At 35.0% G+C, this 20541-nt stretch overlaps 1 protein-coding gene across 6 annotated transcripts in view; it reads left to right on the forward strand.

Moving 5' to 3' along the window:
* LOC121388637 (CD109 antigen-like) overlaps window positions 1-20541 on the forward strand; it is a 135138-nt gene that overhangs the window by 51436 nt on the left and 63161 nt on the right. For 5 of the 6 annotated variants that reach the window (XM_041520060.1, XM_041520061.1, XM_041520064.1 and 2 more), the window contains exons 12-18: window positions 1523-1771; window positions 2682-2867; window positions 4639-4746; window positions 6614-6685; window positions 7892-8092; window positions 8841-8990; window positions 9989-10138. In XM_041520060.1, coding sequence (XP_041375994.1) covers window positions 1523-1771; window positions 2682-2867; window positions 4639-4746; window positions 6614-6685; window positions 7892-8092; window positions 8841-8990; window positions 9989-10138 — 1116 coding nt within the window. Of the gene's footprint in view, window positions 1-1522; window positions 1772-2681; window positions 2868-4638; window positions 4747-6613; window positions 6686-7891; window positions 8093-8840; window positions 8991-9988; window positions 10139-17804; window positions 17908-20541 lie in introns of all 6 variants that reach the window. The other variant, XM_041520063.1, reaches the window with a different exon arrangement.

Genomic DNA, 20541 nt, shown 5'->3' on the forward strand with positions numbered 1-20541 from the left:
CTCTGCTGCTAATAAAGCTGGTCTGACCCATGGCACTAACTAATGACCGCCAGTAGTAGGGGTGCATAGTAGGTGGTTACAAGTGCCTCTTAACAATGCCAAAAGTAACTACTGAACACTCCCCGAAGTGGTCAGACTAAGCCCACAGCTAAAAGCTGATGGGGAACAGGTGTGTGGCACAGATAGCCACAAGAGACCTGTCGCGGTCAGAGAGATAAGGACTGGGATGTGGAGATGAACATCGAAAGAAGTTGAAAGATATGAGGAGTCGCCAGATCGGGAAGAAATGCGATGGAATTCAAAGGAGAGAAAGGAAAGAGGGCACTGGGATAAAAAAAACAAAAACAAAAAAACAAGCGACATACTTAATTTAATTACAGTTAATTATTGTGTGTATTTAATAATAATAAAGAGATCCATTCTCCCTTAAATGCAAACTATAAATAATGGTTGGTTGGCTTTCAGTTTCATGTCGGATAAATGGATCAGTTTTGTAAACAAAACACATTGACAAAGCCCGCTATTTCCTCAAAAATATAAACAAGAACATAGTATCATCATCAGGTTAAATGTCCTCTATCATAACTTTTCCACTAGTTTTTTTAGCCTTTATATTCAAAGGCATTCTGGGCCCTGCTTAAAAAACTAGACTAGTATCTAATAAAAAATTGTGTGTGGGGGGTGGTGCGGGACGTAGCCCAGTGGTAAAGTGCTTGCTTGATACACAGTCGCTCGGGGATCGATCCCCGTCGGTGGGCCCATTGGGCTATTTCTCATTCCAGCCAGTGTACCACAACTGGTATATTAAAGGTCATGATGTGTGCTATCTTGTTTGTGGGATGGTGCATATAAAAGACCACTTGCTACTAATGGAAAAAATGTCACGGGTTTCCTCTCTAAGACTATATGTCAAAATTACCAAATGTTTGACATCCAATAGCCGATGATGAATAAATCAATTGCTCTAGTGGTATCGTTAAACAAAATAAACTTCTTTTTCCTAATAACATTTTGAGACTCCTCATACATAGAGTTACAAATTGTGTGCATGTGATGACATTAAATAGTTGAATCTAAACTCTAAATTCTATAAGCATAGGTCCCTGACATCTGTTAGTTGTATTTTCTGATGCATTCTTTTGGTATTCTTTCTAAAATGTTTCACCAGGGCAAGGTCAAGGTCATTTGAAACTTGATTTGTTTTACTGAATGATTATTAACTAATATTTTTGGTTCTTCCCTGATATCTGTTAGTTGTATTTTCTGATGCATTCTTTTGGTATTCGTTCTAAAATGTTTCACCAGGGCAAGGTCAAGGTCATTTGAAACTTGATTTGTTTTACTGATTGATTATTAACTAATATTTTTGGTTCTTGAAGTAAAATTAGTAATAATTAAAATATAAGTTTGATTAGTATATTGGCAGGTTACAGTAAATTTTATCTTTATATAAATCATAATTGAAAACAAAACAACAATTTTATTTTTAAAAACTAGATTTTTGAAATATTTTTGTTGCCAGGTCACTGGAACAGAAGGATCCCATAGTTTTGTCTTCAATACAGTTGACCTGATCGGCAAGACTGACTCCAATACACATTACTATGGTTACAATTCACTGCAAGCAGTTGCTGAGGTCAAGGAAACGACCTCTGATGTCACGCTGAAAGCAGACCCATTGACCTTGAAGATTTTCACGCACCCTATCAAGATATCGTTCAGCGAAATGACATCTCAAGTGTTCAGACCAGGTCTTCCCGTCACTGTTCATGTGAGTATAAATCTTTGTTTAGATGTGAGTTTTTGGCTCATTCAAGTGTCGCTCATTCAAGTGTGAGTTTTTGTCTATGTAGGTGTGTTTTTATATTTCTGTATGTGTGAGATTTTATGTTTATGTAAGTATGATGTTTTTTTATGTTTATGCAAGTTTATTTATTTTCTACGTTTATGTAAGTTTGATTTTTTTTTTTGATTTTTTTTTATGTAAGTTTGAATTTTTTTTTTTGTATATGTAAGTATGATTTTTTTATGTTTATGTACATGTAAGACCAAAACCAAAATAAATTTCTGGTCTTTGGTCAGTTAATTTAACACTCGCAAGTCAACATTTGTTTTTTGTTTTTTTCCTCGATATGACATCGATTTTTGACAGGCTTTTCTTGCTATGATGTAAAACTGCACTTGGAGACAAAATGCCATCGCGCATGAACTAGGATGTGCATTCTGATTTCAATTTAAATATGCCCCTTATTTCAGTAACAAATATACCCACCTTTTCTGTGCAATCCATGCTTTTAAAAAAAAAGCCGCATCAATTCTGGAACTTTGGTCTGATCAAAGACCAAATTTTTTTGGGGTGGGGGTGGGGCTGAGTTTGGGGTTTTTGTTTACGCTTATGTAGTGTGAATTTTTTACTTTTATGTAAGTGTGAGTTTTTATGTTTAACCAAATGAGTATTTATGTTTAACTGAGTTTTTAAGTTTATTCAAGTGTCAGTCTTTATAGTTGAGTTTTTCTTTCCTTCAATATCTTGAGTGTTTGTGTTCATGTAAATATTAGTTATACACATGATGTAAATATTAGTTATACACATCATGTAAATATTAGTTATACACATGACATATTGGTATCAAAGTCTCACATTGTCCACTAAACATGCTTCTTGCTTGTTACTACTTCAGGTCAAGGTTACCGATGCTGGCGAAACGAGACCTGCTACAGAATACGTGGGTAAAATGGTTACCCTGACGATGACAATATCGGACAAATCTGTTAAAAAGTCTAAACCCATTCAGAGCGATGGTACTGTGAGCACAGAGTTTGACATTCCTGCCGGTACAAACAAGGACTTGTACATCGAACTGAAGGTAATTTGTAAAGATCATACAGTGAAACCGGTCTAAACCAGATCATGCCAAGGACCTAATATTTATCCAATGTAAACAGCATTCGGTGTTTAGAGGGTCGCATTTTAGAATTTAGGAAATTCTGGACCTTGAAACTTGGCCAGTTTTGACAGGATTCCGGGTTATTCAGGGTCCGGTTTAGACAGGTTTCACAATACCTTCAGGGCTTCTAGATTATGGTAGCCCCACTCCCATGACTAGTGATATTCAATGTTGGGCTAGTTAATAACTACTATCACCATGTCAGACAGGGCGTCTAGATTATGGTAGCCCCACTCCAATGACTAGTGATATTCAATGTTGGGCTAGTTAATAACTACTATCACCATGTCAGACAGGGCTTCTAGATTATGGTAGCCCCACTCCCATGACTAGTGATATTCAATGTTGGGCTAGTTAATAACTACTATCACCATGCCAGACAGGGCTTCTAGATTATGGTAGCCCCACTCCAATGACTAGTGATATTCAATGTTGGGCTAGTTAATAACTACTATCACCATGCCAGACAGGGCTTCTAGATTATGGTAGCCCCACTCCCATGACTAGTTATATTCAATGTTGGGCTAGTTAATAACTACTATCACCATGCCAGACAGGGCTTCTAGATTATGGTAGCCCCACTCCCATGACTAGTGATATTCAGTGTTGGGCTAGTAAATAACTACTATCACCATGCCAGACAGGGCTTCTAGATTATGGTAGCCCCACTCCCATGACTAAGTGATATTCAATGTTGGGCTAGTAAATAACCCAAACAATTGGTTTCCTAGGTGAAATCACTGGAACCAAGATGTGGCTACCCTCTTCAGATTTTCTAATAAAATTGTTATCTTTCCACATGAAAAATAAATAACTTGGTTTCAATTTTTATTGGCATGTTGTTCAAGGTCAGGGCTTCTAGAAAAAAAATTTCACTAGCCGTCGGGCATGGCAATTTTATTACACAAATTAAAATTTCATAGGGAATAAAATTCTGATGTTTGTATATTGTAATTTTAGAATGTAAAGTTTACTATGTACTCGTAACTGATTGACAGTTTTGCATGAATGTAAAGTTACATAACCATCGAGTGAACAGAACAACGGTTCATGTGATATATTGTACCCTGTTCAGAGCTCACACTAGAAAGAGTTTCGTTTTAGCCTATTTTCAAATAAAAATAGTAAATGACTAATTTAAAGGGACAGACCCTAGTTTCTACCCATAAAAATGGACACTAGGTTTTGTTAATTTACAAACCTGTAACAAATTTGGATACAACAGAGTAATACAAAGAGTCTGTGACGTTGAAATACCCTTAAAAATAGACTACAATGTGACTCCAAATAACCGTTACGTCTCATACACATGTGCATTTTTATAAATATGAAAAATGCATTTTGTGGTGTTTGAAACACCAGGATGACCAGAAATACTTTGGTTGTCTGGAAATGGACAATCTAAACAATAAAATATAAGTTATGTTTGATTTCTGTGATCATAAACGGCTCTAATAGTGAAACAATATACCTTAGTGTTTAAAAACTAGGGTCCGTCCCTTTAAAGAACATTTTGGGATTCTAAAACTAAATGTTGTAACCACGTTGTATAAAATTGGATAATTGGATAATTTGTTAATAGGTCAGGTAGATTAATTTGTATAAATCAGTATGAAAATAAAGTATGGAACTTGCAAAATATTGTTAAAATGCATAATTAAAAGGTGGGTTTTTTTTAATCTGTTTTTAGGCACAGATTGACGGGGAGGCTGATTTGAAGGTCACCACAAGGTTGACTGGATACAAGACGTTACTTGACGCTGCCATTGTAGTTAGTCTTGGAGATAATTCTGTGCAGGTTTGTATATTTTCATCTCGATATTTTGTGATATTTTTCACAGAATTTATTCTGACATAGAAATGTCCTGAAAGGCATGCAAAAGTAAATGGCGGTGTGTAACCGTTATTAATCCATACCCGTGATGTCACACTATTGTTGTAACTATAGCAACCCTTACCACTGCGCAATGCCGTGTAGATTGCTGTGGAGTTTATAATTCTCAACAGCACTTTTTTGCCTTGGACTATATTATATATATGTTTTTTTCAATGGTATCTTTTTTTTGCCGTGGACATTTTCTTAATTGCAGACATTGCAACAGACTGTTTTTCAACAAATCTACACCTGCGAACAATGCAATTTGAACTTTTTGTGCGTTCCGGTTCTGGGATTCGAACGTACTACTGACAGAACTTGTACACTGTAGATAAGTACAATGTTTTTAGCGCAGGGGTCAAAATAATGCTGTCCTGACCTGTTTTTTGCCAGTCAGTGTCACCACGGGCCAGGAGATATTTTTTGCCAATCAATGTCACCACGGGCCAGGAGATATTTTTGCCTGCCGTTCCGTCGGACTGGCAATTATTTTTGCATTTATAGTTTATGATCATGTTTTGATTGGGTCCGGTAAATTACTGGGCCGAATGTCCGGCAGGAATTTCAGCCAATTTCAACCCCTGCTTTAGCCCACGAGGTAACACATCTGAATCATTGAATGAACATGTAACTTAAGATTTAAAAACTTGATACTAGTGATATAGAGGCTATTTCATGTTTGGGTTTTTTCGAATATAATTTTTATGTCAACTTGTTATGTGTGAAAACCATATTTTCATGAATTGCGAATGTGTATAATAAAGTAATGTATTGAGACAGAATACACAGAATACTAAATGAGAAATTATAGATGACATGTTTAGCACATGTACTCTGTTTAATACCGTCCATCCACTGCTGAGAATTTACTGACCAAATTAGTCAAGTTAGATCTGATTGGAACGTGCCATTTTGGGTTATTACTTTTGTCATTATTCCTTGCCATTTTGGGTTATTACTTTTGTCATTATTCCTTGCCATTTTGGGTTATTACTTTTGTCATTATTCCTTGCCATTTTGGGTTATTACTTTTGTCATTATTCCTTGCCATTTTGGGTTATTACTTTTGTCATTATTCCTTGCCATTTTGGGTTATTACTTTTGTCATTATTCCTTGCCATTTTGGGTTATTACTTTTGTCATTATTCCTTGCCATTTTGGGGCGCGACGTAGCCCAGTGGTAAAGCGCTCGCTTGATGCATGGTCGGTTTGGGATCGATCCCCGTCGGTGGGCCCATTGGGCTATTTCTCATTCCAGCCAGTGCACCACAACTGGTATATCAAAGGCCGTGGTATGTGCTATTCTGTCTGTGGGGATGGTACATATAAAAGAACCCTTGCTGCTAATCAAAAAGAGTAGCCCATGATGTGGCGACAGCGGGATTCCTCTCATTATATCTGTGTGGTCCTTAACTATATGTCTGACGCCATATAATTGTAAATAAAATGTTTTGACTGCATCCTCAAATAAAACATTTCCTTCCTTTCTTGCCATTTTAAAAAAAAAAATTGTATTAAAAATATAAAAGAGTTAATTTGGCAGGTAGGTTAAATTATTTGTTTTATAAATAATGGATTAATTTGGGAGAATGCACTCGCAAGTGTGAATTCATGAAAAATAATCAACTCACCCCTTCAGGACTCGTGAATCATTTTTTCATTACATATTTTAATTGATTCATAACATGATGTATTCACTACTTACTGACCTATTTTAGTCTCTTAACTGGTTTTTCATAACATGCTGTTGAAAATCTGTTCACTATATTCCATTTTTATTTGTTTTCAGCCTTTTGTTGTTGGAAACCAGTTTACAATCATAGTTGAGACGACGAAATTGATACCACACGTGGCCTACATCGTAAGTTGTTATGGTTTCTCTCCTTGCGAGGACGGAGCGGGTTGTAGCCAGACCTGTTAAAACTCTTCCCGGATTCCACGGGAGACTCACGGTATTTGATCAAATCTCCTGTTCACCTGCCCGGGAGGACATTTCTCCAGGGAAATCTTTATTTTCTAAGCATAAAACAATTCAAGCTACAGAGACTGTGTATTGACATTCAGTGTTGCCATATATCTTCTTCTTTTCATTCGCTTGTAAATGTAGTCATAATAGCTGTTGATGCATGGTATTGTGGTCTATTAGAGTGCGCCGTGCGGCCCAATACCTCTGACTTCAGCACTCGAGGTTTCTGTTAGGGTTTTCTCACTCTTAGTCCATATCAGTCTAGTCTCTACCCATTGACCAGTCCAGCTTGGGTATCCCTAACAGAAGCCAAAGCTCCTGCTGGCGTAGCTCTCTGGGCCACTGAGACATACAAGCCCCCTCACCACGTCAAGGAATGGACTATGAAGTGGGTTGCCATATATAAAACTAAACTTGATCAATTCAATTTAAGCCTTATAACACATCTGACTTGTAAAACGTATCTACACTGGAATACTTAATGCAAATATGACATGTATTCTTTTGATCCCTGCTGATTGAAGTCCCAGCCTGGTGAATGCATGAATATGCACAAGTCAAAACATAATGACATGTCAAGGCAAGTCATCGAAAGTATCAAGAGTACATTTAAAGAGAATATTTTTTTATATTAATAAATGTTGTGTTTTACATAACGTTACTCATGGAAATGGGTACATAATTCAGGTATATTTCACACGATGTCAGTAATGAGGTTTTACTAATGATTAGTGGAAATACAATGTTTATTGCATCGTTATGAAGATTTGAAATAAGTACCACACTACTAGCCCTCATTATAGTAAAAACTGAATGTTAATTTATAAACCAGAGGGGACTATATGTTTCATCTCCATCCTTCTGTCTGTCGGTCTGTCCCACATATAGTTTTCTGGATATTTTTTTTTAGAATGCCTTGAGATATATTAGCTGAAATTTTCTGTGGAGCTTTATCGTGTACTGTCAGTGATCAAGTTTAACTTTCATGGCGATTTACCCACTTAGGAGATACGAAAAATTGTTGGGCCTGGTATGGGACATGTATTGTTTTAGCAGTATCCTGAGAATGTTTGTTGTAACCTGACAGTCGTTTGTTTGCAGATGATCTCACAGGGTAAAATAGTGGACAGCATGAGACTGAACATGCAGAACTCGCAGAGAAAGACTCACCTGATAACAGCCACTCGGTCAATGGCGCCAAAAGCCAAGCTCATCGTGTATGCAATATACAACAATGGAAAGGAACAGGAAGTGCTGGCCGATAGCCTTGACCTTGACATTAACGGAATTTTCCAGAATACGGTAAAACTTATTATTCAAATAACATAAATATTTTCAAAGCTCATCGTATATGCAATACACAACAATGGAAAGGAACAGGAAGTGCTGGCCGATAGCCTTGACCTTGACATTAATGGAATTTTCCAGAATACAGTAAAATTATTATTTGAATAATATAAATATTTTATCACGTTTTATGTATGACAGTAATTAATATGTTCATAAAGTATTAAAAATATTCAAGAGTAAAATATTTTGTTTAAAGTTGCATCATTTTAATGAAAACTGACAAAGTTATATCAATAAAGTGTTGTTTTTTCAATTGTGATTTTCTCATGTAGATAAAACTCCAGTTCTCTTTCAGTGAAAAACGTGTGGCTGGTTGTAAAGTGTATGTCTCTTGTAGATAAAACTTCAGTTATTTGAAAGTGAAAAGTATGTATGAGTGGAGTTCTTTTTCCTTTTTTTTTTCTTTTTGTTTTTTTCTCTTGTAGATAAAACTCCAGTTGACTGAGAATGAAAAATATGTAGGTAATTCAGGGACATAGTGTGATCTGGACCTGGGGTGGTGGGGGGGGGGGGGGGGGGGGGGGGGTCGAATATGAACCAAGTGGACCCTTTTCTATTTTGTTTTTGCACCACCAGAAACTCCATATGTATGTTTTAGTTCTGAAAGCGGACCATTTGCTTCAGTGGGGGGTTTCGTCCGAACCCCTCCAGCCTACGCCCCTGTAATTATAAAGTTTATTTTTCTGTTTTCCTGTTGTAGATAAGACTCCAGTTCTCGGAGCGTGAGAAGCGTGTCAAGGAGAACGTGGACATGACGATTACATCTGACGCATCATCCGACTTCTTTGTCCTTGCCGTCGACCAAAGTGTGCTGCTGCTCGAAACAGGAAATGACCTCACCAAGCAAGGCGTAAGATTTCTTGTAGAAGAATGGGGTGTTTTTTTTTTGTGTGTGTGAATTTACCGATGTATAAAAGTCACAAATTGTATAAAATTGTGTAACATAGCGAAGCAATTTTATACTAAATTTGTTTATTGTTTCTTTGTGTGAATTTATCGATGTATAAAAGTCACAAATTGTATAAAATCACGAAACATAGCGAAGTAATTTTATACTAAATTTGTGACTGCTTATACATCGATAAACTAACCAAAAATTACAAACAGTTTTTATAATTACAAACAACACTTCTTTTGAGTTAAAAATACACAAAAGATCAGCTTCTAGCGTCCTTTCCATCACTTGTTTTATGTAATGACGTCCCAGCTGGCGTAATGATGTCATTTTCTGAGGTTTATCGAAGGATAACATTAAATGTTTTAGTGACGTCATCCATTCAGTATAGAGTACAGTGTATAATGGTTGGAATTTTTGTAATTGTATATAGATGATCACTAATATGTAACCTACTTTCAAAACCCTGCAAAGTCTCCTTGTTTTGTATTACCTTGATGTTTGTATTGTATTATACTTTTACCCACAGCTCTTTACACTGTGGTTTTACATAATTATATACATTTTATTCTTAATGTAAATAATATTTCCATATAATTACCTATTTTGAGACCCAAATGCTAAAAGGTTCTGTGCAGTTGAATAATATGCAAATAACCGAGTTATTCTATAAACTGATTTATGCTATAAACCGATATGCAATAAAGTGGATTCGACTGTACTTACTTTTTTTGACACCCAATAGCAGGTGTGTATTTTTGTGCTAGGTTGTCGTTAAACATTAATTCATTAATTCCTTGTCATATTTATCCGTGAACTTTTATGTATATAGAAATTTATTGGTCCAAATACTAAAAAAAACCTTAAATGTAACAATAATAATTTTAAAATTCCAAAAGGTCCAAACAAAAATTATAAAATGTCAGTTAAAAAAATGTGGTTATTGTTTATAGGTGAAGAAAGAAATTGAGAAATTTGGTATTGAGGAGAAAATGGATAATGATGGTCCCTTTCCAATGCCAATGATGGGTTTCCGCGGTGGCTTTATTCCATGGCCGACCCCAAATCCAACCGGCCCAAAGAGCACAGGAGCTCTTCTCAAGGTCAGAAAGTTTCTCTTACTTACTTAGTTAGCTGCTGACCATAATTATTTATTGAAGCACAATTTTCCTGCTTTCATTCGCAAGTGACAATATACTGTGTTGGTATTGGACGGTGTGTTACTGCAGGATTCGAAATTAGAAGTATAATATGGCCTGTTATATTTTTATAAAATTAAAATGAAACAGAATCACGAGCCAAGTCTAGAAATAGAAGATGAGATGATCATACACACAGCTGTCTCGTGAAAAATGGCCTGCAATTTCAGGACTTATAGATTATGGTAGCCCCACTCCTATGGCTAGTGATAGTCAGTGTTGGGCTAGTAAATAACTACTATTACTATTGCCCAACAGCTAGTGAAAACAAAAGTTCTCAAATGCTGCATTTTATTTTTATTTTTTAAATATGAATATCCTGTAACCCACTCCCACCCCCACACTCCCCCAGTCTTAGTGTGTTTAAATCGTGGCTAGTAAATTTCTTAAATTACTGATCCCATGGCTAGTGAATTTTATACAAATTCTAGAAGCCCTGAATTTTTGTTATAATTTTAGCAGGTGAATTTTTATTTCACCTGGTAGGTCTCAAAAATGAACTGCTTTTAACAGGCCGCTATTTGAAGCCCTGTACTGTTGTTTGAGTGGTTGCTAATGTGTTATTATGGGAGTGCATGGTAGCAGGGCTTCTAGAATTTCTGTAAAATCCACTAGCTCCACTGGGATCAGTGTTTTTGTAAATTTACTAGCCACAATTAAAAATTCACTAGCCCTACTTTTAGTTAATACAATTTTACTAATAGTAATAATCAGATGTGTCACCTAAAGAGGAATGTAGAACTTAAAAACACTAAGATTGGGAGGGTGGGGCTAAGGGTTGGGGCAGGATATTCGTATTTACAAAATAGACTTAAATGCAGCATTTGACAATATTTTTTCACTAGCGGTCGGGCATGGCAATAGTACCTATTTACTAGCCCAACATTAAATATCATTAGCCATGGGAGTGGGGCTAGCATAATCTAGAAACCCTGGGTAGGCATAGTCGTTGTCTTAAATGTGTTAGCTAGGCTTTATTGTGTTGTCCACGGTTAATATAGGAATGTTGTTGGGCATGTTGACGTTATCTTTGGTGATCATGGGAGTTGATATGTTATACTCTGTTAGCATAGGGGCGGCATTTAGCTCAGTCGGTTGAGTGCTCACCTGAGGTGCTTGTGTCGCAGGATCGAACCACCTCAGTGGATTCATTCAACTGATTGGGGTTTTTTCTCGTTCCAATCAGTACATCACAACTGGTCAAAGGCCGTGGTATGTGCTTTCCTGTCTGTGGGAAAGTGCATATAAATGATCCCTTGCTGCATTAGGAAAAATGTAGCGGGTTTCCTCTGATGACTACGAGTTAGAATTATCAAATGTTTGATATCCAATAGCCGATGATTAATTAATAAATGTGCTCCAGTGGTGGTGTTAAACAAAACAAACCTTCTTCTTCTGTTAGCATAGGGGTTGGAATGGAGTAGTTTTAGCATGGGGATTATTGTATTGTTGGTATAGGAGTCAATATTATACTGTTAGCGTGGGAGTTGATATGTTATACTGGTGTAACATGGGGATTATTATGTAATACTGTGTTGTCATGAAAGTTAATATTAGTATAGTGTTATTGTGGGAGTTAATATGTTATACTGTTCTTGCATGGGAAGTTAAAATGTAATACTGTTACCATGGAAGTTAATGTTATGTTGTGTTAGCAAGAGAGTTAATATACATGGGAGTTAATATGATATTGTGGGTGTTAATATGTTATGCCCTGTTATCACGGGAGTTAATATGGTGTTGTGGGTGTTAATATGTTATGCCCTGTTATCATGGGAGTTAATATGATGTTGTGGGTGTTAATATGTTATGCCCTGTTATCATGGGAGTTAATATGATGTTGTGGGTGTTAATGTTATGCCCTGTTATCACGGGAGTTAATATGATATGGGTCTTAATATGTTATGCCCTGTTATCACGGGAGTTAATATGATGTGGGTGTTAATGTGTTATGCCCTGTTATCATGGGAGTTAATGTGTTACAATGTATTAACACTGGTGTTAATTTGTTATACTGTGCTTGCAAGGGTGTTAATAATTTACAGTTTTATTGTGTTGGAATGGGCATTTATTATACTGTGTTGTCATTGCAGTTAATTTGTGAGGAAAATTTTGCTTGATAAATATTATGGTCATCCATTTTGATAAGAAAAATACTGTTAACAGTGTTATCACTTTGGTACTGGTGCAATGTTTTCATTGGGTTTTGAAATCTTTTGTGAGATTCTTTCTAAATTGTATCGCTATGCCACAGTGAGTTCAGTAGTTTTTATTTTTATAATTAGTGAATTTTAAATAAATAATTTGTTTGTGTTTATGTTTATTATATTTTTTAATATGTATTATGAAAGTAATTGTTGTTAATGCTTTTCATTTGTTGTGTGTTTTGTAACTGTAATTTTAATGTTTTGCAATAATTATTTAATGATGGTTTAAATGAGAGAATTTTTTTTTATTATTGCTAGCATAGATCTAGAAAGTTTTGCAAGCAACAAAGTACTGTCAAATTGCGAGTGGTCATTGATTGCAATGCTTTCTTCACACAATGATATGTTTAGGGTGGGGGGTTTTTTTGTGGATGTTTTTGTTTAATTTTTTGTTTAATTTTTCTGTACAATTATATATACAAACACGATTCTGCACATTTGCTTCATTTCAATGTTAAATTATCACTGGATACGAAATAACATATACTGATGGAAAGAAATAAAGGATCACACAGATAGTAACAAAAAATAATGACTGCATCAAAAATCAATTCATATTGTCAGAAGTTGACTGGGAACATATAGGCAGCACATTCAACACTACAGACATTCAATCCCACATTACAACTTGGTATGAAATACAGACATTACTATGCTAGTTGTGAATTAAATTTGGTCTAGAATTTGATGTGTTCCCTTATTTCTTTTCATCAGTATATATTCAGTGACTGTTAATGTGCTAATTTTACACATTTCCAATAAACACACCATGATTGGTGATGTTTGGATTAAGTCATCGGCTTTAAGTCTGGATGGTGCCAGATTCATATCCCGGTATCGACTCAGACTCACTGTGAGTGCACGTGTCAGTGGAAAGGTGTACGGTCACTACCCCATTGGCAGGTCTTGAAGGGAGTCACAGGGGTCCCCCTATCACCGCCTTTTTTTTTTTTTTAATTCATTATCCAATATATCAATATACCACACTAAATTTCCCTGAAAACATGTCATTGAGCATTTTTATTTCAAGGGCGAGACGTAGCCCAATGGTAAAATGCACGCTCAATGCGAAGTTGGTCTGGGATCAATTCCTGTCGGTGGACCCATTGGGCTATTTCTCGTTCCAGCCAGTAATCCACAACTGGTGTTACAAAGGCCGTGGTATGTACTATCCTGTCTGTGGGATGGTGCATATAAAAGATCCCTTGCTGCTAATCGAAAAAGAGTAGCCCATGAAGTGGCAACAGCAGGTTTCCTCTCTCAATATCTGTGTGGTCCTTAACCATATGTCCGACGCCATATTACAGTAAATAAAATGTGTTGAGTGCATCGTTAAATAAAACATTTCCTTCCTTTCTTCCTTTTATTTCAAAAATTGCTGGGGAGAATGCCCCCTAACACCCCAACAAATTTCACCCCCCTTTGAGAGCTTGGCTCATTTGCCCTTAGCAAACCCAAACTTGCCCTTTTTAGAATTGTGTGACCTCCCCCTCCCCTCCCCCACCCCTTTGAAAAATCATGGATCCACCCAATTACCCCAACTTCTCTCTTGCTAAGTGTTAACTTCTACACGAGACCGATAGTCCATAAAGCTGAGGTGTGTGCCAAGGACAGTGTGCTTAAACCATGACTGGATATAAACATAAAAATATTTAAAACAATGAGCCGAATTCACAAAGCCCGTTTTTCTTAAACGCCGGTATTTAAGCACTGTAAATGTTTGTAGTTACACGCATGTAAGACGTAAACAGACGTTGTAAATTTGGGCCATAATGCTTGCTAAAACAGCGAAGTTTATTGTGATCTATCTAGCATTTTAAATGTATGTAGTTACAAACAGGTAAGATATAAACAGGTTTTGTAATTTCGGCCCAAAGTCTCTAACTGGTATGGGGAAAAGATGGTGCTAAATTTACACCTATGATGATGCAACCCATCGACTAGGACCTTTCATTGTGTACAAAACAAGCATTTTGACACAAATTTTTAACATGCTGGCTTTTTAGCTTATTTGCTCTCTTTTTTTTGCATATTTAAACCCTGAATTAAAATGGAACATTGCTTTTTAAAAGAATGCTTTTTGAAACATACCACTGAATAGTTGAAGACTTTTGGGGTTTTTTTTACATTTAGTTTAGTCTATTGATGACCACTCACAGTGCTTTGATATGCAAAATATATAAAGTAAATCTACAGTGTAAGCAGTGTTCGAGATTAACGGTATCCCGATATCCTGGGGATACCAGAATTTAATTTTGAATACCAGACTTCAATACCCCAGTATCCCACCGGGATACCATATAATGGTGTTGGGTTTTTTTTTTAATCTTGCATTTTTATTTTTCACTGAAACAATGAAAGTCGTCATTTACTGGTGAAGTTAAGTAACAGTGTCATCAAACTTTATTATGATGTTATTTATTAATTTCATTTAAGTGGGATACTAAATTCTCAGGTGGGATACCAGATTTTGAAATGTTAGTAGCCAACTGGGATACTGCCCCAAATTGTTAATCTCGAACACTGGTAAGCATTTTAAATTTACTGATTGAAGAATTATTTTTATAAAAGGAATACAGCCCATGAGTGTGTATTGTGTACACAAATATATAACATTAAACAAATAGTAAGCAGACTGTTAAATTTATTTGTTTGTTTATATGTCAATCTTCTATAAATAATGTTTACATATATATGTGTGATTTTGAATAATTTATTATTAGACTTTAATTTTTTAATTTATTTACTTTTGTTTCTTTATAAGTACTTACATAATAGTGTAATTGGTATAGAAATCTTTTTACAGATAATTCCATATTTTGGGGCCGTATTCCTTTAACATGTGTTAATGCTGCTTTGTATTTTATACATAATTATTGTTCTGTTGCCATGGTTAAGCACTTGTTAAGTAGATAATATTTTTACAAACAGTTTATACTATTGTTGACTATTTGACTATTCAAAATTCTGTTTTAATGCGTTGTATATACATTGAGTGACAATAGAAACACATGAGTAATTACAAATACCCTGTTTATAATTCCCATAATTTAACTTGATGGATTCATCACAAGTTTTTTTTAATGAAAATAACAGCAACCGAGTCTTTGGTAATCGTTTTTTGTCGAGGCTCTGCTGAGACAGATACCAGTTAACTAGATGAGGTTATGACTTGAAAATTTTGAGTAAGTTATCGAACAAATTATTATATATAATACATGTATTAATTAACACACAAAATCTCTTAAATATCTTAACTTGAAATATTTTTTTTTTTTTTTTTTATGTTTTTCTATTTTACATTGTCACCTAAAACTATATATATTATTATTATTTTGCAACTTGTGTTTCTTTGTCACTTAGTATATTATTGCTTATATGAAAACTGCTAGAAAACGCTAGATAAATAATGTAATAGAAAGCGGTTTCGTGTTTGGTCAACCTTTTATCTTATCATGCCAGACCCTAGCATAGAGTTTAACATTTACTTGTGGTTCAAAATTCAAAAACAGGTTTGGGATGAGGATTTTATATATGTTAAACAATAACGGTTTAGTAACCAACCACAGCCTCTTTTTCCTTTTCTTTTTCTTTTGCACAAAGCTTCATTTTGGAAAGTAAATACATTTCAAGATATTTGTTTCATTTACAACAATGTAATCCAGTATGAAACTAATTACCTATAATTTTTTTTAATTCTGTTTGATTTTTTTAAAGTGACTATCTCGAGTTTGTAGCCATTTTAAAAAGTTGAAATTATTAAAATTACCTTTTACTTTCATTTTGTTTGCTTAGAATATGAATATCTTCATAATCTATACATGAACATTTCTGGACATTGTATTGTTGTTGTTTTTCTAAAATAATTCTGTATGTACAAATTTATTGTTTTTTCTAACAGCCAAACAAAATTTAAAATAATTTGGGTGAAGGTCATTCCAAATGTATTTATGTATTTTTTTTTTTTTAACATGTTAAGGTAGGATAGTGTGGGGGTTTTTTAAACTGAGGAAAAAGCAGGATGTGTGTTTATTTTGTTGGGGTGGTTGAAACAAACGGAAGTTTTGCCAGGGTTGAAAACTCAGGATAGGCCCGTTTAAAAAAAGTTCTTTGTCACTTACAGTAAATGAATTAATTCTTACTAACAAGCATGTTTCTTTAGAAAATCTGTTCTTAATTTGTAGAGCACTAATCCACATTTTGACACCCATTGTGATTGACGTGGTTCGATTTTGATTCATTAGAGATTCAGTCCACCTGACTTGTAAAGTTCTTGTGTCCGAATGTTTTGCTCTCTCCGTCTTTGATTTAGTCATAAAAGCTGCTGGTATGAAAGAAACTAATAATTTTTCTTCTCCCTGACACTATTCATGTTCAGCAGCATTGGGTGGAGTTAATATTTTGATGGGTGACCCAGGGTGTTGGTTATGTTTCAGGGCTCAACCTGTGCATTGCCAAATTAGCCAATTGCTAATCTTTATACAAAGTGGCTAAACATGTTAGCCTTTGGCTAATAAAGTGTGCTTTAAATTAGCCACGTTTTAACCATTTTCAAGAAAATTCTCTACATATCTGAAAATTGGCTACAAAAAAAAAGTTCCAGTCTGAGTCCTGTGTTTCAAAGTAGAAAGCTACACATTCAAAGCAGCAGCCATGTTATATAAAGACATTCAAAAACAATAATTAATGTATACTCAACAAGATTAATTAAGAACCAGTAGACCTGTTGGTCAGTGTTTGTTAGTGTTATGTTATAATGTGAGCAAGGTTTGATCATCGATAATTTCTAAACATTGAGTTTAAATTTTGACTGGTGACACACACAAGCTTTGTATGCTTCATGAAACCAAAAATAAAATAATTTTGTTGAATATATAATTCAGTCTTCAAAAATGTAGCTGGCATTAAGCTACAATAGCCATTGCAAATTTGCTGGTTGCAGACTTATTTTGACAGGCTTGGTGAGTGCCATCTAAGATAGGTTGCTGTGCAGTGTGCACTTTGCTAGTTCTTCCTCAGTAGTCTAACAAAAGCCTTGGTATGTGATGTCCTTTCTGTTGAAAAGGTTGTTTAAAAGATGTTACTACTTACCAGTCAGAGTAAATATATTAACTTCAGTTAAAAAAACAACAACAAAAAACCTAGTTTTAAACTAACATCACAGTTACATACCACGTACAGCGTGCTTGATCTTCAGTTGGATATAAACATAACATTAAATCATCATCATCATCATCATCAATTGCTAGAGAATATAGAACAGCTATGACGCTTCGCTTGTGCTCAAACTCTGCAGGCTATTTCAGAAAACAAACTCTCGAAGCATAATAATAAAATTAATCTCAACAGTTATTGCCCTTTAGGCGAGAGGTCTTTTATCAATGACGGACGCAAACATCAGGCCAGATGACCGCCGCAAGTACTGGTTGCGAAAAAACATACTGATGGCTGCACCAATGGAAAAGGGTGAGTTTGATGATTTGTCAGAGGTGGCATGAAGGATGCGGTGGTGTTGGATAAATAGTTTGAAAAACAAACTGGCACGTGTATCTAAACATTGTTTTTGGCTAATTTAGCATTGTGGGAAGGTATGGTAGCTTGCTTGAAGCTGAACAAGGCACTGGAATATTGGAGAATTTAGGAAGAAATTGTAAGTTCAAAACAATCAAATACCCAATCTTCATCAGTTTGGTGAAATGTATTTTGAAATGTCTTTGAAAATGTCCATGTCCTTCCAAACCAGGTTGTGGATGTTTAGAATTGTGGCTGCTTTGTCTCTAGCATTGTGTAGGTTAGTGAGCTAATTTGTAAACTTATCTCATAGATGTTTATGTATAACTGAATAGTTGGATATTTTGCCTGCAAATCTATACGGTCAGCATGAATATATTTGTGTAGTGGTAGTCCATTAACTACATAATTGTAAGAGTTGGAAGCTCAAATATAAATGACATTTGTTTGGCCTCAAAGGTTTTGGTGTTGATGCTTTACGAAACCAAACTAATGTTTTATTCTAAATAGGGTCATCAATTTTGTTGGATTTGATAGCTATAGTTGATGTTCTGCTGTTTAAAAATCATCATGGGTGTCATATACTAGTCGTAACCATTCAACAACTGTCATATAGGACTTCAACATAGTGTAATATATTTAGTATCTTGTCACTTTATGGTAACCTAGTGTAATATAATTAATATCTGTCACTTTGTGGTTGAAGGCCTCTTGTCTCTGGTATGAAAGCACAAAACAGTTCTCAATTTATAATATTTTTCTGTTATGTTTGTAATTTTATACCTTTATTAACATACAGAAAACAATAACAACCTCCATTTTTAATCATTTTCTACTAATACTATTTGAAATACTATCTCCTTACTGACAAAATTGTGGGATTTTTTGCTGGTGGGATTTTTTTGCTGGTTGGAATGGTTACACTAAATTCTTATTTACTTAACCAACAAGTAATGAACTATTGGCAATACCTACGTTCTGTTGGTAATGAGTTGTTGCCCTTTAGGCGAGAGGTCTTTTGTCAATGACAGACATCAAGTTGAAGTTCAATGCTCTGGTTTACTACAAAGGGGGAGAAGTTGAGGATGATATGCCTGTCATGGCTGGTAATGGTAAGTCTTGGACAAGGGACACATGTGTGGGTTGCATCTATAAGAACAGTGTTAGGTGGGGGCCCCAACTCTGTGTTTGTTTAGGTGGAGGCCCCAACTCTGTGTTTGTTTAAAGTGAGGAGTATAGTTTACCAATACCACTAACCCAAATTATATAATGTTAAAAAATCGGAGATCCACACCTGTTCTATGCTGTATGTATGCTGTGCACATACACATTCATCTGTCCGAAGCTGTTTTAAAGTACCAGTGATCGAAAATACAGGTAGCCGTCCATGCAGAAAACTTAACGTCTTTCTAAACATTAGGGGCAATCCATTTTTAGATGACTACACGAATTTGATGTTCTGCTGTTAAAGTAACATCATAAGTGTGGCATATTAGTTTAACGTTTCAAGGATTGTCGTAAAAGACTTAACAAATGAATATGATTAAGAATCTGTCACTTTATGACTAAAGGCCTCTTGCCTGGTATATACAATATTACCAGAAAACAACTCTTATGTACCTCTTAATTTTGTCAACAACTGTTTCTTTATTAATAAATCTTGTATATATCGTCATAAAACTACATAATTCTCCACTTAATATCCTTCTGCTAATAATATCAATAATATTGTTTTTGTTATTGATCAATCCAAAATTTTAGTGTTATTTTTAAACACAAAATTTTCAAAAGTTATATATATTTAACCAATAAGTAGTGACCATTGGCAACAAATCTCTTGGAGGATTTTGTTTTAGATTATTTGTAAATAAATGAGAGAGTTGTTGCCCTTTAGGCAAGAGGTCTTTTATCAATGACAGACGCCAAATTGAAGGCCGTTAGTGGATCTATTACAAAGGACCAGTGGCAATAGAAGGTAAGTCATGCAGGTCTCACACCACTGTTCATATATATGAATGTCTTAATGATGTTATTAACCTTCTGACTGCTGGATTCAGTTTTGACAACAACAACAAAATGCTTTGAGGGGATACAAATTATAACTTTTACTCACATAGTTTTACTTAAAATTTGAATGTGAATTGGTAAGTATTATTTTCGTAGATTTGTTTTCTTATTTTTATGATATTTTAGATCAGTTAATGTTGATTAACATGAGGCACAAAATCAATAAAGTTGTGTTTACTTTGCTGCTTTATGGCTAAGTGTCCAGTATTTACAGCCCTTATTCCCACTAACTGTTTTTGTTACCTTTTTTTTTTTCTTTTCTTTTTTTGAAACTAACTACGATTCATATCATCATATTTCGTGATATACCTTGTTGGTAAAACAGTGAAATTTATTATCAAATTAGCTGTCACAACCAGCTATCACTTCCTGAAAATGATCGCAACGTTCTGCCATTGTTGTCTACTCACTAAAAACCAGTATTTTTTAACTAAAAATTCCGATATATTTCTCACACAAAAAACCAGCAACTAAAGTGGCCATAATCATGATCACCGGTAGTCGCTATTATTTCCAATCAGT

The sequence above is a fragment of the Gigantopelta aegis genome, chromosome 14 (assembly GCF_016097555.1).
Source record: "Gigantopelta aegis isolate Gae_Host chromosome 14, Gae_host_genome, whole genome shotgun sequence".
Lineage (NCBI taxonomy): Eukaryota > Metazoa > Mollusca > Gastropoda > Neomphalida > Peltospiridae > Gigantopelta > Gigantopelta aegis.